Source organism: Urocampus carinirostris, chromosome 2, assembly GCF_059441175.1.
Source record: "Urocampus carinirostris isolate Australia breed hairy pipefish chromosome 2, RoL_Ucar_1.0, whole genome shotgun sequence".
Lineage (NCBI taxonomy): Eukaryota > Metazoa > Chordata > Actinopteri > Syngnathiformes > Syngnathidae > Urocampus > Urocampus carinirostris.
The window spans coordinates 68,088,155-68,111,492 of NC_142350.1; the positions used below are offsets into that span (position 1 = coordinate 68,088,155).

General features: G+C 43.6%; 1 protein-coding gene across 1 annotated transcript; it reads right to left on the reverse strand.

Annotated features, from left to right (window-relative positions):
* Positions 1-8,164: 8,164 nt before the first annotated feature.
* onecutl (one cut domain, family member, like) lies at positions 8,165-22,185 on the reverse strand. Its single transcript, XM_088328154.1, has 2 exons — positions 21,225-22,185; positions 8,165-8,715 (listed from the first exon to the last, which is right to left on the reverse strand). The coding sequence occupies exons 1-2, from the start codon at positions 22,183-22,185 to the stop codon at positions 8,405-8,407; spliced, it is 1,272 nt and encodes a 423-aa protein (XP_088184280.1). The 3' UTR covers positions 8,165-8,404.
* Positions 22,186-23,338: the final 1,153 nt, after the last annotated feature.

Here is a 23,338-nt window from a genome sequence, read left to right on the forward strand (position 1 = left end):
GGAATTTTTTTTACATAGTGGAATGCTATGTTTGTCTGGGATCTAGCTGCTTCGCTGTGCTCATTTAGCACTGGTTTTGTCACAGTTGCCTTGGTGCCCAATTGGCCCCGCCCGTGTGGTGCCAGCTGCGGCTTGTTGACAGATTGGTTTTCCTTCTACTTAAGCTCAGTGCTCTCAATCTCCTTTGGTCAGTCCGTCAATGAACCTCTGTGATGTGGGTTTTGACTCGGTCCTGTTTTCCTGTTGGTGTTTCCTGTCCGGTAGGGTGCTGTTTATTTTGTCCTGTTTAATATCTGTTTCCAGTTTCGTTCCCGTCTAGTTTGTCCTGTTTAATTTCGATATCCTGTTTTGATATCAATCCTGTCTGTCCCGTTGTTTCATATCGGTTTCCAGTTTTGTTCCCGTCTAGTTTGTCCTGTTTAATTTCGATACCCTCTTTTGATATCAATTCTGTCTTTCTTATCGTTTAATATTGGTTTCCAGTTTCCTGTCTAGTTTGTCAAGTCAAGTTCATTTCATTTTTATTTGTGACACCCTTAATCACAAAGAGAGACTATTATTACACCATCCCCTGTTTAATTTCGATATCAATCCTGTCTGTCCCGTCCTGTCCAGTATCGACGCCATCTGTCCGATATCTACTCGGGAAATTGGTAACGATCTAGTCAGCCTCTGGCTTCCTATCATTCCACCCCAGACTGCTGTCTAACGTGCATGACTCCCCATTTCCTGTAATATATAAGGCTTGTGTGAGAAATGTCACGCATTTGGGTCCTGATCCTGTTCCGGTTCCTGACAGGTTTTTCCTCGCAAAAGTGCCATGTAGTTGTCAAATATTACACACTGGGTCTTTAAGCTTTTCCATTCCTTGCACACATGACAAAGGGATAGAAAAGAGACCACGTATTCCTACTACTGGATGTAAAAATCAGAAACAGTCCACAATTGAGTGTCCTAATCACAGAACAATGTGTTACTTTTCTGTACTGGACATTTCCCCGCTGATTCTACCAAGATCTCCATCTTCCCCGAAGGGATTGTGGGAATCTCGTTCATCCATTCACAAATTAGATGAAGAGGCTTTTGGTTATAGTTACTCACGCAATTTACCATCCCTTTATTGAATTTCTTCACTTGATATTCAGAGCACTGGGCAGAAATTACATGGCATCACTGGCTTGAATTAGTGAAATGATTAGTTCATTCTGTCCCAAAAATTAATAGCTTTTAGAATATCTGTTTTCAAAATAAAATAACTCACGTTGAAGACTAAAGAACAAAAACAGTGTTAAGTACGACAACCTTTCCAGGAACTTTAAATTGTGATTCCCTAAATTCTATTAATTAAATGATAAAATTGTTCCTCCAGATCTGGGAAATTGGAAAGAAAATGTAGATATTACAATTTAGACAATAAAATTGAGCCTTTATTGAATTTCTTCACTTGATATTCAGAGCACTGGGCAGAAATTACATCGCATCACTGGCTCCAATTAGTGAATGAGTTCAATTGAGGACATCCCGAAAAACTGAAATAGTAATAAGAAATCTTGGAAATCTTTGTCGCATCATCTGCTCTTCAGCATTCATTCACCCATACTCTTGCTACTCTGTCAATACTTCATGCATTAGCAGCAGCCGACGTCTTCAATCTTTGGTTGTTTGCTTCATTTTTTTTTTGTTTTTTTTGCTTTATGACCCTGAATTTATCTTGCATCCTCCAGCCACCAGGGGGAGTCAGGTGGGTCTCGATGAGACTTAAACCTTAAACCAGTGCCGAGGCACAGTTAATAATTGTCGGACTGTGCCGGGGGGTATTATCCAATTGATGTGCCTGTGCGGTCTAGCAGCAGCTATCCTTCATTTGGATTATCCTTTAGCAGTGATGCAACAGCGCCGACTGGTGGCGTCCCACGGGAAAATAAATGTGATCGGCCCCAAAAAGGTTTAAAATAACTGCTCCAATGACCACCTACAAGACCTCCCTCCCCCAATATCACCCATTTCGCCCCCCCCCCCCCCCCCCCCCCCACCGACAAAGGCCCTCGGGCTAGGAAATGGACGCAATCTTTGGTATTCTGGCAAAGCTATCGCAACCTTCTGAGCTTTTATTCCGTGACGATTGAGGAAATCGGAAAGACTCCCTAACTGTTAGTCCGATCTGTTCCTGTTGCCTTACTAACCAACGTTTTCCAGTGCTATTTGTTGACTTCTTTTTGTGTGACCCCGACCCCGTTTACCGTATTTTCCGCACTATAAGGCGCACCTAAAAGCCTTTATTTTTTTTCAAAAGCTGACCATGCGCCTTATAATACAGTGCGCCTTATCTATGGAACAAAATTAATTCGCAAAGTCTTGCAACTATCTTGCCGCCGCCGACTAGATTTTCCCCCGAATGCCAAATAGTCTGCGGTGTATGCTGGGATTTATTTACCGGCGTTTCATTGGCTAACCAACGTGTCAATCATCATTTGAATCGATCACTATTGGCTAAAGTTATTCGGAGGTCAAGGGGGCGGATCCTTTTTAGCATTTACAGGCTGGCATTGGCTTGGACGGCATAACAAAGCCTGCAATTGGCCGAAAAAGATGAATGTGTATAGCACGTGGTTGACGGCATACAGAAAGCATTTTTTTACCATTTTGTATTTGTAAGTATTTTATTCTCCTGGATTCACTAAACTCACGGATACAAGAGGACCACGGCTGCACATTATTATGAACACAACGACTTCGGTGAGCTACTCTGGCTATATATAGTATCCCTGTATCTTGTTTCAGACTGAACTCGATGTTTCTGTGCAGATAATGGATGGAATGGAGTGTCTATTTTTAAATTCAACTCAATTCCAAGTGTTTATTGTCATATATACGGTAATGTTGCGAGCGAAAAAGTAAATAGAAACTAAGGAATGACGAATGGTTGGCATTTCTTGAATCCCAAGACTTTAACCTTCCGAATGATGGAACGATGCATTTGAGTGACATCGTACGGACACCGCATCCGCACGTGTTCTCGACACGTATTTGCGTCTTTGCGAGCTTTGGGAATTTTAAGGGGGTAAGAAGTTGGACTGAACCATCTGACTGTTTTGTCCACGTTCCCATTGTAGCGCCTTATAATCCGGTGCGTCTTATGTATGTCAAAAATAGGACCAAAAACTATTTTTTTGGGGTGCGCCCTATAACCCGGTGCGCCTTATAGTGCGGAAAATACGGTACATAGTTCCTCTCATTTAAAACTCTGGAGTTGAATTTTAAAGCTCCTGGTAAGGTCGAAGTACTGTACACACTCATGAAGTTTGGTTTTGGTGAGTTTATTCTGGTTTTAATGATGAACACCTGCAAACGAGATTTCCTAGGATGCCGGTTTGTTATTTCGACCATTATTGCTCACCGGTTTTTGTAGTTTTGACTATTATGCACTGTTGGGAAATCATGTTGCTGTTCTTTGGTGTCCACACAAAACCTATGCGATTTATTATAATGAGAGAGCTCATGGGAGAGCTCTTAGAACAGGTCGGAATTTCTTATTTGAAATTCGGGCTCTTTCCCTGTTCTCCTTGACAGTTCAAAATCTATTGATGTCTTCTCTCCTAAAGATGAATGTGCACTAAACTATACATGTGTGTTTTTGGTAGAAGTGACCAATTACAGGTTACTTTGAGTTACTAGTGAGTGGAACTAGTATTGAAAGAACACTTAGGGCCCATGTTTGTATCAATATGTTTTTCCCCAATTAAAGGTAAACTACTGTGCTGTATGAATAACTAATAGTTGAAAATACTAGTATATGGATGTCAAATAAATGCTCAAATTAGATTTCAATTAAATCAGAAAAATATATATATATATTTTTGGGGAAAGTCAGTTTTAGCCCCAAATTGATATTCAGAGCACTGGGCAGAAATTACATCGCATCACTGGCTCGAATTAGTGAAACGATTAGTTCATTCTGTCCCAAAAATCAATAGCTTTTAGAATATCTGTTTTCAAAATAAAATAACTTACGTTGAAGACTAAAGAACAAAAACAGTGTTAAGTACGACAACCTTTCCAGGAACTTTAAAATTGTGATCGCATTCCCTAAATTCTATTACTTAAATGATAAAGTTGTTCCTCCAGATCCGGGAAATTGGAAAGAAAATGTAGATATTACAATTTAGACCATAAAATTGAGCTTATTGTTATTATTCTACTCTTCTTCTATTCACCTATTGATTGTTTGTCCGATCAATAAAATTGACGGTTTGACTCCATCTTGTAGAAATTTGGTGACAAGGAACCTAAGTCCAACAATCTTGAGGAGCTTCATCCAGAGAAAAGTCGGGTTTTATAAACCTTTTGGCTGTTTTTGCCTTTGTAAAAGGTTTTTTGTTGTATCAATCTGAAATTAGTTTTTGAAACATCAAAAACAACAAAAGTAACCCCAAAAAACCCCTAGAACTATCTTTGGAACTGAGACTCCAGAGGGCAGCAAACGGGATGAAAACCGACCAGGTTGGGACACGAGTGAGGTGAAAAGTGGGCAAGGGACGGAGCCCGGGGGGTATCCCAAGCATGCAGGACCCCCCCCCGAGTTACACATCGAAGGTGAAGGGGAGGGTCCCGGGACAGCCGTGCTCCCCCTCCCCCCCATCTCACTATTATTGTCATCATCAATATTCTCAATATTCATTTTTCATATCACGACATTCAAAAAGCTTTGGCCTATAAGAGCTGAGCACACACAGGAAGGGGCGGGGTTTTCAGAAACGGCGGCTCGGAACGGGGACGGGGGTCTCCGGCCGTACATTCAGGGAAGCAAAGTTCATCTTTGGTATCACGATGGGAGTCTACAGCTAAAAGTGCCCATCAGAGAAAAAACACGGACATCATAAATAAACACGTACGTCGGGGTCGGCTTCAATAAATGAGCCAATAAATTAAAAAAAACAAAAACAATAAATAGACAAAGATAAATAGGGGAGCGGTTGGCCCAAAAGGGGGCGGGGTCAAAGACCTGGCGGATAAAAACCGCCGACGTGTGCTTGACATCTGTACAAAAACCAAAAAACATCGGAAAGAATCACATTCTTTCGGTAAAGAAGAAATAAAAATACCGTATTTCCCGCACAGAGGCGCACCCGCAAACCCCAAATTGCCCAGAAATTCACCTTCTGAAAAAATGGAAAGCATTGTTTACTTGTGACTCCTAACCATTAGGTCATTCGGGCCATTGATGTCTTGTCTCATTATCACACTATTTTTAGTCACAGTACCAGTAAAAATTCTTAAATAATCGAGAAAACAGAAAGTGATTGAATATTGGTCTAAAATCTGATTTCTTGTTTTCTTAAATAAAACTAAGCGTCGTACGTGACAAACGTTGAAAACGCCATGATTTGATGTTTTTCAAGGACGACGGAATTACTTCCCACAACGCCTTTTTCTTCATTCGGTTCAGAATATTGCATCCTGCACCACGGACAGCTTTAAAGGAACAGTGTGTAATATTTTATGCCTCATAATATCATGGTGGCAATGGCGCCCAATTGGCTGCGCCCGTGCGTGTCACGGTTGCCGTGGTGCCCATTTGGCCCCGCCCGTGTGTGTCACGGTTGCCATGGTGCCCGATTGGCCCCGCCCGTGTGGCGCTAGATGCGGCTCATTAACAGATTGGCTTTTTGTCTACTTAAGCTCAGTGCTCTCATTCTTCCTTTGTCAGTCCATCGACAAACACCTTATTATTATGGTGTCCTGTTTATTATTCTCTCCAGTTTTCGTTCCCGTCTAGTTTGTCCTGTTTATTTTCGAGTTTATTTTGTCGCAGTTTGATAGAGTTTCTGATACGCAATGTAGGCTTCCGTGCGAGTATTTACGATTTTTGAAGCCATTTTAGTTCTTCTGGGCATTTCGTTTTTTGTTTTTTTTTCAAAAATGTGAATCTAGTCTACTATATTTGCTTTCAACTGGATAATCCTTTCACTGAATACACTGGAGTCGCAGCTTGACATTAGGGTGAGAGGATGGTTCCTGAAGTCAGACCGGTTGTCTAGTGGATCGGATCTGCTCCTTGCCTTGCCGCAGCCCAGGTTTAATTACTGTTGCGTCTAATTTGGACCGAGCAATCAATGCACCATGATAGTACTTTTTTATTTTGAGAACCTTCCGCAGTTGAAATTCATTGCACCTTGTAGTCCGGTGGGCCTTATAGTGCGGTAAATACGGTAAAAGAGAAGAACCTCGTGAGAAGAAGTGTCAGGACCCCGAAAGAAAAACCTTGAACGCCCTTTGTTTGCAATCTTCGTGATTGAGTCAAAGCCAAGGATTTTATGAAGGGGGGGCACGGGGGGGTCCCCTGTTACGGAAATGATTGACAGCTGCGAATCGAAGACGCTACCGTGGCCTCCCGGTGATTCCGGGCTAGCCGGTCCTAGGAGCCGTCGCCATGGAAACGCAGGCTTCGAAAAAGCAACAACAAACAAAAATAACTCCCTGTCTTCCTCGCTCCCATGATTCTCGAGGAAAGGTGGGAGAAAATGAAGAAAAAAAATGGCGGTCGGGGGCAGGGAATAGAGGGAAAGACGGAAACCAGAGTGCAGTGGTACCTCGACTCTGAACCTTGCTCAATTTCCCATATTTTTCGTACTTATATACCGCAAAATGATTATATCGCAAATGCACACAGTATTTAAATATGTCGTGTGTTACTACTTCAGATTTTAGAGAAGTACTGCATTTGTGTTGTGATCATTTGAAAAAACTCACTAAAATATATCACAAAACATGGCATGCAATGGGAATAGAACCCAGGTTGCGGCAGTGAGAGCGCTGGAACAGTGAAACAGATGGCTTATGAAAAGGAATTATCTTATTATCATTATGGTGCCAGAATTGAATGTTAGAAATTTGAGAAAAAACGAAATTTCATCCTGAAAGATATAAATAAACGCAAAGTCCAGTTCATCATCTGAGTTGTTTCCCTCGTTGTGCTTTTATATCTTTCTGTCACGGTTGCCATGGCGCCCAATTGGCCCCACCCGTCTGGCCCCATCTGCAGCTGTCTATTTAAGCTCAGTGCGCTCATTTTTCCTTTGTCAGTCTGTCAACAAACCTCTGCCCCGTGGGTTTTGACTCGGTCCTGTTTTCCTGTTGGTATTCCCTGTCCGATATAGTTCCCGTTTATTTTTGTCCTGTTCAATAGAGGTTTCAATTTGTGTTCCCCTCTATTTCTGTCCTGTTTATTATTCTCTCTAGTTTTCGTTCCCGTCTAGTTTGTCTTGTTTATTTTCGCTATCCTGTTTCATTATCTATCCTGTCGTCCGGTCCTGTCCGGTATCGACTCCATCTGTCCGATATCAACTCGGGCAATTGTTATCGATCTCGTCGGCTTTTGTCTTCCTATCGTGCATGACTCCCCATTTCCCGTAAAATAAAAGGCTTGTTCAGCTGCTCCTCTTGCACTCTTTGCACTACTGTACAGTACTCATTGCTATAATTGTTTACCTACCATTGCACATCCATATTTTGTTTTTGTACATTATATGACCCCCCACTTGCGTGTTTCACTCTTCCATTTTTTGATTTTTTTTGCACTGTTGAACATAAAATCCCTCTTCAATACTCCAACTCAATACTACATATTTATATCTGTATATTTAAGGAAACTGCGGGTGCGATGTTTTGACATTTCGTTCTGTATACATGTGTACAAGAATGACAATAAAATATATCCGAATCTGAACCTGAATCTGAGAATGTCACGCATTTGGGTCCTAATACTTTTCTGGTTCTTGACACTTTCACGATCATTTTCAGTTTTCGTCATTCTCTGACATGAGTAACCAGCACTGTAAAAATAGTGTGATCATGAGATAAAATGCAATGCCTTTTCAGATGTCATCTGTATCACGAGTGGTCTAGTGGTTAAGTGTTGGCAATCTCTGGGCCGCAACCTGGGTTCCATGTATGTCATTAATACGTTACTATTATGGTGTTACCAGGTTGTAATTATCAAAAGTAAGTTCACGAGTGATTTTCATATTTAATGTCAATTAGAAGCAAATTTTGTTTTGATTTTGGAAAAATTGATTGTGTATTTAAAGAAACTGATCAAGTCCAATTTCCCAGAAAATCACAATAACCTGGTGTGCTAGTTTGGGACCCTGTCCATGGGCTTCTCAGCTCTCCCAAGGGGGCTACCAAGTAAGACGTTGGAGTCCCCTGATTTTGCTTTATTTTGACAGGTGAGGCACAGATTTCCCTGCCTCCCCTGACTGCTCGTCACCGTTTCAGAACAAATTTCAGAAGCACGTCTTTTGAAATTGCATATCGAGGTACCACTGTTCGAAACTGAACCACCTGCCCCCCCTCCCCTACGCTTTGGTTTTAAAAGTGGGCTCGCGGCGTCCCGCGGCGTCCCTCACGCCGTGCCGCAGGACACGGCCGAGGACGAAACGCTGGACCCCGAGGACCCTGTGGAGGACGGGCGTCCCTCGTCGCTCCACTTGTTGAGGTTTCGGCGTCGAGCGTTCATGAAGAAGTTGCTGACGGTGGAGAGCTCCAAGCCCAACTGCTGCGAGATGGTCACCTGCAGATCTTTGGTGGGCCTGTGGTTCTCGCGGAAGATGGCCACCAGGGTGCGCCGTTGCAGGTCGGTGAAGACCAGCCGGGTGCGCTTGGGTCCTTGGTTACGCTCTAGCTTGCTCTGCTCCTGCTCCTTCCTCTTGCAGGCTGCCGGGAGGAAAGGAGACAAATTCAAAGAAAAAGCCAGACGGGATAACGAGGACAAATGGATTAAGTGCCGGGAAAAGTGGATTTGCCCGGAGAGGAAACGCTGATCTCTGCACAAACGGGCGGCCCCAGAGTGCCACATCAGCGAGTTGTGTTGGGAATAGCAATAATAGATATCGGTGTGTCCGTCCTTAATATGTCTGTATGATCGTTTCTGGCTAAAGGAACGCGTTCCTTGAATACGGTAACGCATCATTTATAACATTTTGTATCGCTACTTTTGTTCCACCAGAACAGAATACAGGCAGCAGAAAACAGGAAGCAGAACCCAATCGCGTAACGTTACTCACAGTTTATGGGGGAGAAGAGGAATGAGCTTACACTCGATCCGGGGAAGTAGATTGATCGGAACGAGGAAGTGGTCAAAATCAGACGGATCGAGGCGAGAACAAAACAGGAGCAAAACACGGGCAAAAACGGGGATTCACAGGGCTTGACGTATCACAACAGAGTTTCGCAGACGCCCTGACAAAAGGTGACTCACAAGACAGCGTTTAAGTAGTGACAGGGAGCAATCTGTCATCGAATTTCAGCTGGTGTCCATGGGCGGGGCCAATTGGGCGCCATGGCAACCGTGCCACTTGGTGATTACATTACTCTGCTACTTTATTAATGTAGATCAGTGGTCAAGTACTACGACTCGGGAGCCAGATGTGGTTTATTACATGAGTACATCTGAGATAAAATGAGACCTTCTGTCAGAACCCGAACAGCGGAGGACCCAAACGCGTGACGTTTTCACACATGCTTAATTTTACCCGATACAGGACACACGAGCAAGACAGGACGGGACGGACGGGATCAACATCTGTGTCGACCTCAACCTATTATTCTAGGGGCCACAATCGGCTCCGGGTAGAAAGTTTAAAGTATTTTAATTTCAGTCTCTAAGGAATATCTTATCCAGTGCCGTCCTGATTTATGAGGTTTGTTTTTTTTTGGTTTCTGACTGCTTTATTGTTGTTTTTGACCATTGTTTGTACAGCATTTGCTAGGCGCAGGAAGCAAGTCGCTCTTGTAGTCATGTTTGTGATCCGAACACGGAAGTGGATCTTCCGTAGCCGAGACAGGAGAGCAAAAACGTGGTCGGGTCAGAAACGGGTCGTAAGTCGGGACGGGAGGCGTGGTCGGGAGCAAAACAGGTCGTAGCCAGAGACAGGAGAGCAAAAATGTGGTCGGGTCAGAAATGGGTCGTAAGCTGGCGCAGGAGAGCAGACGTGGTCGGGATCAAAAACGATTGTAAGTCGGGACGGGAAAGCAGACGTTGTCGGGAGCAAAACAGGTCATAGCCGGAGACAGGAGAGCAAAAACGTGGTCGGGTCAGAAATGGGTCGTAAGCTGGGGCGGGAGAGCAGACGTGGTCGGGATCAAAAACGGGACGTAAGTCGGGGCGGGAAAGCAGATGTTGTCGGGAGCGAAACAGGTCGTAGCTGGAGACAGATGGGAGCAAAAACGGGACAGGTGGAAGTCAGGGTCAAGAAAGCTTGCCTAATGTTAACTGAGGTTCGCTGACGGACTGACAAAGGGGAACAGATAGGAGTGGGTTTAAATAGGGACAGGGAGCCCTGGTAAATAGTTTAAAAGATTTTAACTTCAGTCTCTAGGGAATGTCTTTCACTGCGTCAATCTGATTTATGAGGTTTGTTTTTTGTTTCTGGGGCGGGAGAGCAGACGTGGTCGGGATCAAAAACGGGTCGTAAGTCGTGACGGGAAAGCAGATGTGGTCGGGAGCAAAACAGGTCGTAGCCGAGACAGGAGAGCAAAAACGTGGTCGGGTCAGAAATGGGTCGTAAGTCGGGACAGGAAAGCAGACGTGGTCGGGAGCAAAACAGGTCGTAGCCGGAGACAGATGGGAGCAAAAACGGGACAGGTGGAAGTCAGGGTCGAGAAAGCTTGCCTGGTGTTAACTGAGGTTCGCTGACGGACTGACCAAGGGGAACAGATAGGAGTGGGTTTAAATAGAGACAGGGAGCCAATCAGAGTCCGAGGTGATTCACGTCGGTAATCGTGACAGATTTGTGAGGTTTGTTTTTTGTTTTTGGACCTGTTTGTGTCATTGTTGTTTTTGACCATTTATTTGCTTGTGTTATTAAATGCCATCTGTTATTGAGCAACTGCTTCCTGCGTTTGGGTCCATCACCAAATCATAACAGTGTGAGCCTCAAACTATTATTCTTGGCGCCACAATCGGCCCCGGGCTGAGGGTTTGAAAATTCTCATTTCAGTCTCTAAGGAATGTCAGTAGACGCCTCATCCGATTGGGTTGCAGATATCGGCCCAATGTGACCTTCAAGCGCCACGTTACATAAATGAAGCGCTCCCGATCGATCGGCTTCTATTCCCTCAACCCCGAAAATCTAGCGTGACCCCGAATACTCCTCCTTCTTTGTCTTTTTCCTCTGAGATTTTAAATTGCCGAATCACGTCAATAACATAGTGAGCAAAGTGTTATAATGATGCTATTACCAGGGTAAATCTTTTTAAATATAAAAGAAGGGGAATTAGAGAATGTATCCAATGTTCCCTCTTAGCTAAGATTCTCAATGCACAAAAAAATCTAGCCAGCTCACAAAAATCATATTAAGAAGTCAAAGTTACAGTGCATGAAGGTCAAAATACAAGGGTTCCCCTGACGCTGTGTCCTAAATGCGGTATTTGGATGTCAAGGTCAAAGTAGAACCAAGTTGAGTCAAGTCAGTAGAGTTTTTCGAGAACCGGCTTCTTCGGCTCGGCTCACTAAAAGTAACCGGCTCTTTTGGGTCCTAAACGGCTCTTCAGGTTGTTTTTGCTTCTTTCATCCCTACAAGACCAAATATGATGTAAAATTGTGCATAAAATGACTTTAAAGAAGGGGGAGTAGAACAAAAAAAGAAAAAAATACCAAAATGAAAAAGTAGTGAATAGCTGAGAAAAAATAAACAAAAGGAAGAGAAAAAAGGAGAAATTCAGAAAAAAAGCCAGAAAAAAAAGAAAAGAAAGAAACAAAGGAAAAAAGTAAACGGAGAACAAAAAGAAAAAAGTAACAGCTTGGTAAAAATAAACACAATGAGATTTTTTTAAAGGAATCAAGAAAAAATAGAAAATAAACAGGGAAAAAGAAGAAAAAGTTTGTGTTGCATTCAAATCATTTCCAATTATATCTAGTGAATCTTGTTGCCAACATTGTACTTCCACTAAGAAAATGTGATTAAATACAGTTCTGTATCGTGAAACACTGACTCCCACCTGTTTTTGCTCCTGCCTGTCCCCTGGCTTCAACCTGTTTTTGATCCCCGACCACGTCTCCTCTCCTTTCCTGGCTCACGACTCGCTTCTGACCCCGACCACGTTTTTGCTCTCCAGTCCCGGCTACCAACCCGTTTTTCCGTTCCCGACACCGCCATTGCTCGCCACGGAAGATCGACTCCCACGTTCAGAGCAATCTGCTTCCCGCGTCCAGCAATCCCTGGATCGTGGGCGCAACCCTTTCTCTTTTTTCCAATAAAACTTGTGAGAAACTTAGCGCAAGTGGGTCCTGTCTCTGATCCGGTCTTGACATTTTGATGATTCGATGATCTGATGCACTTGAGACTGTGATTCATTCTTCTTCATATTGTTTTACGATCAACTTTTGTCATAAAGAAAATATTCCAAAGACAGTTGCCAATGTCTATTTGACCAGTTGTAACAGGTGGTGAGGGTCCCTATTTATACCCACTCCTGTCTGTCCCCTTTTGTCAGTCTGTCTGCGAACCTCAGTTAACACTAAGCAAGCCTTTTTCTGACCCTGACTCCCACCTGTTTTTGCTCCTGTCTTTCCCCCGGCTTCGACCCGTTTTTGATCCCGACCACGTCTCCTCTCCTTTCCTGACTTACGACTCACTTCCGACCCTGACCACGTTTTTGCTCTCCTGTCCCGGCTACCAACCCGTTTTTCCATTCCCGTCTTGACATTTTGATGATTCGATGATCTGATGGACTTGAGACTGTCATTCATTCTACTTCATATTGTTTTACAATCAACTTTTGTTATAAAGAAAATATCCCAAAGACAGTTGCCAATGTCTATTTGACCAGTTGTAACAGGTGGTGATGATTGGATTTCGTTTATTGGACTCACTTTATTTTGGTAACTGCTGATTGTTATTTGGGAAATTGTTACTTTCCCTGGTAACTAGTTACTTCGACTATAGAGTAATTCTGTTACTAACTTGGTTACTATTCCGAAGAAGTAGTGAAGAACTATAATTACATGGCCAACATGGGTAATTAGTAATAGTAGAACCACAAAGAAACACTCAAAACATTTCTCAACTACTGAAACTATTCCTCCAATAACCACGGCGGATCTATTAATAGACAAACCTGAAGTATTCCTCAAAGACGGACAGAAACATTTCCTCAACGAACCTCTCAAACCACAAAGACCTACTTGAAGGTTCTCTCCAAAAATTGGAAGAATTATAGAACAACTTCTTCACAGAACCACTCACAACTCCAAGAACGTCTTGAAATGTCCAACACTCAAAAATAGAGAAAGTCCCAAACAGAAGATAATCCAAGAACCATCAAAGACCTTCCTCAAAGAACCACTTGACACTTTCTTTAAAAGTAGCAACATAGCCAAGAATAGACGGAAACGATACCAGACACTGGAGATCGATATCAAACAGGACAAAATAGACGGGAACGATACCAGCCAGGAAACACAAGCAGGAAACACAAGCAGGAAACCGACGAGACAGGATTGATATCAAAACAGGATATCGAAATTAAACAAGACAAACTAGACAGGAACGCTACCAGACACTGAAGATCGATATCAAACAGGACAAAATAGACGGGAACGATACCGGCCAGGGAACACAAGCAGGAAACCGACGAGACAGGATTGATATCAAAACAGGATATCGAAATTAAACAAGACAAACTAGACAGGAACGCTACCAGACACTGAAGATCGATATCAAACAGGACAACATAGACGGGAACGATACCGGCCATTAAACACAAGCAGGAAACCGACGAGACGGGATTGATATCAAAACAGGATATCGAAATTAAACAAGACAAACTAGACAGGAACGCTACCAGACACTGAAGATCGATATCAAACAGGACAACATAGACGGGAACGATACCGGCCATTAAACACAAGCAGGAAACCGACGAGACGGGATTGATATCAAAACAGGATATCGAAATTAAACAAGACAAACTAGACAGGAACGCTACCAGACACTGGAGATCGATATCAAACAGGACAACATAGACGGGAACGATACCAGACACTGGAGATCGATATCAAACAGGACAACATAGACGGGAACGATACCAGACACTGGAGATCGATATCAAACAGGACAAAATAGACGGGAACGATACCGGCCAGGAAACACAAGCAGGAAGACGACGAGACAGGATTGATATCAAAACGGGATATCGAAATTAAACAAGACAAACTAGATGGAACGAAACTGGAAACCGATATTAAACAGGACAAAATAAACGGGAACAACACCTTATAGGAAATATCAACAGGAAACAAGACCGAGTCAATACCCACGTCTTTTGGGTGCAGAGGTTCCTTGATGGACTGACAAAGGGTGAGTGAGAGCACTGAGCTTAAATAGGAGGGAAGCCAATCCGTCAACGAGCCGCAGCTGACGCCAAAAGGGCGGGGCCAATTGGGCGCCAACCGTGACAAATCAGGATACGAATGAAATGTAATGGTTTTCCGTTAGTTACAGAAAAAAGAGAACTGGCCCCTCTCTCTCTCAGCAGGATCATTCATTTCACACACACGCAGCACACTCAGGACCCTCCGCCAATTGCTGAGCTGTCCAAGGTGCCTGACTCCAAAAGAGTTGGATCAAATGAAATAACATGAAATGAAATGATGAATGCCAGGGAGCGTGCCCGCTGACCTGTTTGGAAAATAGCTGACCAGAGTTGGGTCATTGTGATTTCCTAGTAAAAGGATTTTTTTGTGTGTGGTCAACTAAGTTAATAAACTATACTTCCTACTTTTCTCTCTGTTTTTCTTTCTTAATTGCTCTTTTCCTTCTCTCTTTCTTGTGTTCTTTATTCTCTTTTTCTTCCATTCTTTCTTTCTTTTTCTTTCTTTCTTTTTCTTTCTTTTTTTTCTTTCTTTTTCTTTCTTACTTTTTCTTTCTGTCTTTCTTTCTTTCTGTCTTTTTTTCTTTATTTCTTTCTGTCTTTCTTTCTGCCTTACTATTTTCTTTCTTTTTCTTTCTTTTTTCTTTCTTTCTTTCTTTCTTTCTTTTTTCTTTGTTTCTTTCTTTCTTTTTTCTTTCTTTCTTTCTTTCTTTCTCTCTTTTTTCTTTCTTTCTTTCTTTCTTTCTTTCTTTCTTTCTTTCTCCCTTACTCTCTTTCTTTCTTTCTCCCTTACTCTCTCTCTTTACTTCTGTCTTTCTTTCTCTATCTCTTTCTTTCTTTCTGTCCTTCTTTCTTTCTGTCTTTCTTTCTTTTGTTCTTTCATTCATTTTTCTTTTTTTATTTTTCCTTTCTCCTTTACTCTCTTTCTTTCTTTCTTTCTCCCTTACTTTCTTTCTTTCTTTCTTTCTCCCTTACTCTCTTTCTTTACCTCTTTCTTTCTTTCTTTCTTTTCTTTCTTTCTTTCTTTCTGTCTTTCTTTCTTTTGTTTTTTCTTTCTTTTGTTATTTCATTCATTTTTCTTTTTTTTTCTTTCTTTCTTTCTCCCTTACTCTCTTTCTTTCTTTCTCCCTTACTCTCTTTTTCTCTTGCTCTTTCTCTCTCTTTTGTCTTTCTCTCTCTTTCTTTGTTACTCTTTCTCTCTTTTCTCTTTCTCTCGCCGTCTCTCTGTTTTTGTACTTCCAAAAATTAACCTGCTGATAACATAGTAGTACATAGTACAAATTAAGTAGTTATTTTACATATACAAATCAAACAAGGTGGCCTTTTCGCTAGCAAAAAGTATATCTTAGAGACCCCTGCACGAGAGAGACGGAGAAGGATGACAAAAAGTGTGTTCCGCCCCGAACAGCTTCGTGAAAGTCCAATCAAATTAGTAAGGCGCGGTGGAAAATCAAGCATAAGGTCTCTTTGAACTCAGTCAGAGATTCTTAACACGTATTTTCAGGATTTTCGAGGAAACAACGCGTGGGGGACCTTTAAGTGAATGACGGCTGGTACAGTAATACCGTGCAAGAGTCTCGCAATTGCCGTCCTATAAATCGGCGATAGCCAAGCGACATCAATATCTCCCCCACCACTCTTTGCCTCCCCCTTTGGGGGTCTTCAGATGGTAATCGTGATCTACGCTACGTGGAGCTAACAGGGAGGCCTTTAGCGCCTCCCGCCTTAAGTCCCATCCCCCAAACTCGGGTTTGACTCTACTCCCTCTATCGCCCCTCCCCCCTCCTCCCTATTGCTTTGTGGGCCAGCGGCTGATAGAAATTATCGATCCGATGTGAAGCGCTCAGACTGGGCCAGCCTGGTTAACCCTTGCGGGGGGGCGCCGCTCAATATGTGAAACCATAGTTCCCTGGAAATTTCCTTAGGGGTCTGAGCGTTCACACAAAGTCGGTGAGCAACGCTTGAAACAACAGTGAGCAACGGCAATCCCAAGTGTGGCAAGATAATTAATTATCAAACATGTCCAAAACTTTTTGTTCTCTATTTACTTTTTTTCCTTTGTTTTTTTTTCTTTTTTTCTGGCTTTTTTCAGAATTTTTCCTCCCTTTTTCTCTTCCTTTTGTTTCTTTTTTTCTCAGCTTTTCACTACTTTTTCATGTTAGCATTTTTTTCTTTTTGTTCTATTTGCCCCCCTTCCTTTTAGTCATTTTGTGCACAATTTTACATGATATTCGGTCGTGTAGGGATGAAAGAAGCAAAAACAACATGAAGAGCCGTTTGGAAATGAAATGAAATGAAATGAAATGATCCGAAAGACCCGAAAGAGCCGGTTCTCTTTAGTGAGTCGAGCCGAAGAAGCCGGTTCTCGACAAACTCTACTGACTTTACTCGACTTCGTTCTACTTCGATCTTGACTTCTAAATACCGCATTTAGAAAACAGCGTCAGGGAAACCCGTGTATTTTGACCTTCATGCACTGTAACTTCGACTTAATTGGCTTCTTAATGAGCAATTTCGAGCCCTGATTTTTGTGAGCTGGCTAGATTTTCACATTGCGTGCAACACTCGAGTGGATTCGTCCTCAAGATTCACGAGATGCAGAGGCGGGCTAGTAATCAGTTACATTTACTCGAGTAAGGGTCACGGTTGCCATGGCGCCCAATTGGCCCCGCCCGTGTGGCGCCAGCTGCAGCTTGTTGAAAGATTGGCTCCCTGTGAGTATTTAAACTCTGTCCTGTCAGTCCCCTTTTATCGGTCTGTCCGCGAAAATCTGTTTTTATACGACAAGCCCTTTTTCGCCTGTTCTGTTTTTTGCTCCTGTTTGTCTCCCGTTACGATCTGTTTTGATCTCGACCACGTCTGCTCTCCCGTCCCGAATGACGACCTGTTTTGATCTCACCTCGTCTGTTCCCCCGTCCCGGATAACGACCCCTTTTCTGATATCGACCATGTTTTTGCTCTTCTATCCCGGCTACTGACCTGTTTTTTTCCATTCCCGACACCGCCATCGCTCACCACGGAAGTCCCACTTCCTCGTCTGAGCAACCTACTCCTCGCTACCAGTGATCTCCGGAACGTGTGCACTCCTTTCCCTTCTTCCCAATAAAACTATGAGAAACGTTACGCAAGTGGGTCCTGTCTCCGTTCTGGTCCTGAAAACCGGGACGTTTCTTTACTTGTGGGAGTATTCTTAAATCGCTATACTTTTGACTTTTACTTCAGTAGATTTGCGAAGAAGACGGTGTACTCTTACTCTGCTACATTAGGCTACATTGAAGCTGTTAGTAAAAAAACCTTGCATATTAGTAAGTGCATGGCTCCTCCACCTGTTTCCTCTTTCTCCCCTCTGATACACACGCTTGTGCAGATAAAGCAGGTTTATATGGAGAACCCGATTTAGTCATAAATCTAAAACTATTTTATTAATATTTTATCACTGTATTTTTTTTCCAGTTTTGTGTGGCAGGACACTTTAAACTGTCATGATGACTGATTTGGATCACCAGGCTATCTGATTGGCTCCCTGTCCCTTTTTAAACCCAGTCCTGTCACTTTCCAGTTGTCAGTCCGCCTGCGAACCTCTGTTTGTACAAGGCAAGCCTTTTTTGACCCTGACTCCTGCGTGTGCCGTTTTAGCACCCGCTTTTCCACCTGTCCGTTCCTGATCTCCCCGTTTGTCTCTGGCTACGACCCGCTTTTGATCCTGACCGCGTTTGATATCCCGTCCCGACTTACGACTTGTTTTTGATCCCGACCACGTCTGCTCTCCCGTACCGGCTTACGACCCGTTTTTGATCCAGAGCACATTTTTGCTCTCCTGTCCCGACTTACAACCCGTTTTTCTGTCCCTGACACCGCCATCTCCCGATCCAGAAAATCCCCTTCCGTTTTCGGAAGATGACCGTTCTATCTATTTGAGCTGGATACTTCATATTTTTCTATTTATAAGTATTTATATTCTATATTTTCACCAACCAGAGTTAAGTCAAGTCAAGTCCTGTTTATTTGTTTGGCCCTTAATCACAAAGAGTCTCAAAGGGCTGCACAGACCACAGACTATTGCGAACCACATACTGTTAAGACACCATCCCCTGATCTAAAACCTACATGAGGGCAAGGAAAAACTCAAAAACCTCAAGTCAAGTCAAGTCATGTTTATTAGTATAGGCGTTAATCACAAAGAGTCTCAAAGGGCTGCACAGACTATAGATTACTGCAAACCACAGACTATTAAGACACCATCCCCTGATCTGAAATCTACATGAGGGCAAGGAAAATTCAAAAAACCTCAAGTCAAGTCAAGTCCTGTTTATTTGTGACGCCCTTAATCACAAAGAGTCTCAAAGGGCTGCACAGATTATTGCAAACCACAGACTATTATGACACCATCCCCTGATCTCAAACCTACACGAGGGCAAGGAAAAACTCAAAAACCTCAAGTCAAGTCATGTTTATTTGTGACGCCATTAATCATAAAGAGTCTCAAAGGGCTGCACAGACCACATATTATTGCAAACTACAGAGTATTATGACACCATCCCCTGATCTAAAACCTACAAGAGGGCAAATAACACACAAATACAATGACTATTGAAGTGATTCTGATCTCTTCTCTACCTTTTGGTGCGTTTGTGGATCCAGAGAATTAAAAGCTTTTAGAGAAACTTGGTCAAGCTGCATGTATACGCACAAGCAGACACAGGCAGAAAAGGGGTGTTTGTTAAGCCGGGTTGAATGCAGAACACATTGATCTGCAAATCATTCAAACCGCGAAAGGTAAAATGCGATACATTTCGAGATGACCGTATTGATTCATTCCCTCTCTAATATTTCTTCCACCGCAAAGGTCTGGCGGCCTGCCATTTCGCATTTTCCTGTGCTCCTCCCAGCGTCCACCGTTGAGACTCCAGAGCTTCGTCCCGCGAATAAATCGGCCTAAATCCCCGGATGGTCATCCGAACGTGTTTGGACAAACATCTCAACGGATAAACGCTTATTTGAAGATCGTCCAAGAGCGATGAAGGAGAACCCAGGCGCGTTACCCGGCATGCTAATTCTGGTCCGGAAATGGCGGCCGCGGCCAGCTGCTGCTTCCCATGGTGATCAATACACGCTTGTAATTAAACAAAAGCGGGAACGACCGGGACGGAATTACAACAACGCTGCGCCCACGAGCTCCCGGACAAGCAATCGAACCCGGTACCCCGATAACCTTGGCGTGAGAGGGATAAACACAAAGAGAATTCAAACCGAAACAGTTCTGGGCATAAAGAACAGGAACAGGAACTGGACAGTTTTCCATTCTGAATGTCATGATAGCATAATTCCCTGAGGAACATTCATTATTTGCACTCCTTATCCTCAGTAGGGTCGCGGGGGTGCTGGAGCCCATCTCAGCCGTCCTGGGGCAGTGGGCAGGGGACACCCAGAACCGGTTGCCAGCCAGTCGCAGGGCACACAGGGACAGACATTTACTCCCTCATTCACACCTAGGGACAATTTGTTTAGGCCAGTCAACCTGAAATGCATGTTCTTGCAGAGGAAAACTGCACGCAGGCACAGGGAGAACATGCAAACTCCGCATGAGGAAGCTAGCAGTACTTGAACCCTGGACCTTTGCACCATGTGGCTGCATGCTAACCACCCATCTGCTGTGCCGCCCACACATGATTCCATAGAGAACCAATTTATGCCAGGGATCCTATCTATCCTTTCCCTTTTCCACTTTTTCTACAAAAAATATCGATTATCCAATTTAATGGTTTTCAAATCTGACTTTAAATTCTATGAAAATTCCAGCTCGACCAGGAATAGTGTGCTATCTATTTTGATACCGATATCCGTTACCACGACGACATAACTGAAACTTTAAAAACCCTAATTTTCCCATTCATTTTGAATGGACCCGTCTTAAATGCTAAAAAAGTATGCTAATGGTTACATGCTAACGACTTTATATTTACAAATTATGTTAATGAGTTGTGCTAATAGATACATGCTAAAATGTTATTCTAACGGATAAATGCTAATTGCTTCATGCTAAAAAAATTGGCTACATGTTAATGAGTTATGCTAATGGGTGCATGCTAAAAAGTGATGCATTCCTCCGTGTTATATGTCGAAGTGTCCTTGGGCAAGACACTTAATCACCAATAAGCAGGTAGTGGCCTTGCATGGCTGACACTGCTATTGGTGTGTGAGTGTGTGGGTGAATGGGTAAGTGTGAAGCACATTGTAAAGCGCTTTGGGAGTTCTTCGTTGACTTGAAAAGCACTATAGAAATGCAGACCATTTAACATTTAGCATCTTGATTATCCTCAAAACGTTTGGAGGCTGACTCCCTATTGGTGTGTGAGTGTGTTTGTGAATGGGTAAAGTGTGAAGCACATTGTAAAGCGCTTTGGGAGCTCATCATTGACTTGAAAAGCGCTATAGTAATGCAGACCATTTAACATTTAGCATCTTGATTATCCTCAAAACGTTTGGAGGCTGACTCCCTATTGGTGTGTGAGTGTTTGTGTGAATGGGTAAGTGTGAAGCACATTGTAAAGCGCCCTGGGAGCTCTTCAGTGACTTGAAAGGTGCTATAGAAATGCAGACCATTTACCATGTATTCCATCAGGAACACAACTCGACAAGAAACACCATATTACTTGGAGGTGGGAAATAGTTCTTCAAGAAATGAGGGGTAGTTTTCATTTCAGACCTTAATACTATGCGGAACATTCTGTTTATAATTATATTGGAAACACTATTCTATATGGAATATATCTCCTGGGGACAGGATTTCACTCAGGACATTTTCTACAAGTATTTGGCACTTTTATAGGTACGAGTTTGCGTGGCCTTACCCTCAAGCCGGAGAGAAGCCATCCTCTGGAACTCAGGTTCCTGAAGCCACCTGGACATCCTTTTGAAGGTCTCTCGTCCGGACTTGAGCTTGGCCCAGGGTTTGGGGTTCCTCAGGAGGTCGGAGAGCGTCCCCTGCGAACGGCACAGGATGCGTTCGGCAAAAATGGCCTGCGGGATGCTGTAGCGCTTCAGCTCCGTGATGATCCTCTGGGCCACGTCCCGGGTGTTGATCTCTTCACCGCCCCCGGGGGACACGCCGTCCACCGGCGAGGAGCACAGCGGGTGCAGGTGTTCGGCCATCTTGGCGGTCTGTTGGCCAGGGTGGTGGTGGTGCGTCGGGTAATGCTGGCTGTAGATGTGAGGGTGGTGGCCCCCGCCGTCCATTTTGTTGAGCGGCTGCCCCATGGACACGTCCCCGGCACCGACCCCAGGGGGGGACATCTCTCGGGCAAAGTCCGAGGTCCTGCAGAAGAGGCTCCCGCTGTGGACGTCGTAGCCGCCGTGGAGCATCTGTCCGCCGCCGCCTCCGTTGGGACTCCCGTACCCGTGCATGGACCCCAGACCTGCGGAGGGCGGGGTCAGACTCTGGCTCATAGCCAGATCTTTGGCGTAAGGGTTGTAGAAGTTGGCGGGAAGTCCGCCACGTTCTTCTCGCATCAGGGTAAAACTCCCGATGACGTTACTGACGGGGAGGCAGGGGTGGTGGTGATGGTGGTGGTGGTGGAACTTGTCATCGAAGGGTTGCAAGGGGGTCAGGGTGGTGTAGGTACTGCCCGACCCGGACGGGGAGTCGCCGCTGTAGCCCAGGGCCGACATGGAGTGCTCGAAGGCCGGCGGAGGGGCCCGCGGTTCGGGTTCCAGAGGGGGGCCCAGAGGGGCCCGAGGGAAGGCGGCCGAAAGGTCCCGCGAGTGGAGCTCGGCGTGGCCGTGGAGCGACATCTCTCCCAGACTCCCGTCCATCCCGGATGGATTTATCGATGGATCTATCGATCTGCGGCGGCTAATTAATGATGCGAGCGCCGTTAAGTACTTCCGAGCGCTCCCACGCCACCCGCTGGAGAAACCGCTTCGGGTTTTTTTTCAGTCTTCAAGCGTCCTTTTGTGCCTGCGCGAGACAAGAGGGGGATTACGGACTGAGAAAAACAAACACCATTTATCATGCTTACACTCGGGGGTAGACTTTCTTCCCAGGATTTTTTCGCCAATCTTAACCAATCAATCAAACCCATTTTGAGAAACTGATACTCAGTGTTCCCTCTAGCCAGCGCACAAAAATCAGGGCTCAAAATTACTAATTAAGAAGCCACTTAAGTCAAAGTTACGGTGCATGAAGGTCAAAATACACGGGTTCCTAAATGCGGTATTTTGAAGTCGAGTCGAAGGAGAACGAAGTTGAGTAAAGTTAGTAGAGTTTGTCGGGGAATCGGCTTCTTCGGCTGGGCTCACTAAAAGGAACCGGCTCTTTCGGGTCCTAAATGGGTCTTCAGGTTGTTTTTGCTTCTTTCATCCCTATATGACCAAATATTAAGTAAGATGATGCACAAAATGACTTAAAGGAAGGGGGGAATAGAACAAAAAGGAAAAAAATACCAAAATGAAAAAGTAGTGAAAAGCTGAGAAAAAAAACCCCAAAAGGATGAAAAAAAGAAGGAAAATTTCAGAAAAAAGCCAGAAAAAAAGAAAAGAAAGAAACAAAGGAAAAAAGTAAATAGAGAACAAAAAGAAAAAAGTAACAGGTAGGAACACAATGAGACTTTTTTTAAAGGAATTTAAAAAAAAGTTGAAAAAAAACTCGGAAAAAAAGAAGAAAAAGTTTGTGTTGCATTCAAATCATTTCCAATGATACCAAGTCAATCTTGTTGCCAACATTGTACTTCCTCTAAAAAAATGTGATTAAATACAGTTGTGTATCGTGCAACCGACTCAATAAGCCCCCAAAAATGTTAGTATTATGCGACAAAAGATAACAGGAAAAAAAAATAAATGGAAATCTTGCGAAAGAATTGTAAAAACAAACGAGGTTTGTAGGCCGTACAACCTATGCAATAGTACATGAGTCAATTCATTCAAAAGAGAAAAATCATTTTGCATTGCCGGAAAATGTAACGTGATA

What these genes read in the sequence shown, in the direction of transcription:
- onecutl (XM_088328154.1), bottom strand. Translation starts at nt 22,185, where the DNA reads ATGGACGGGAGTCTGGGAGAGATGTCGCTCCACGGCCACGCCGAGCTC. An exon ending in GGCTTCTCTCCGGCTTGAGG is followed by an intron (nt 8,716 to 21,224) that starts GTAAGGCCACGC and finishes TCCTCCCGGCAG; the next exon opens with CCTGCAAGAGGAAGGAGCAG.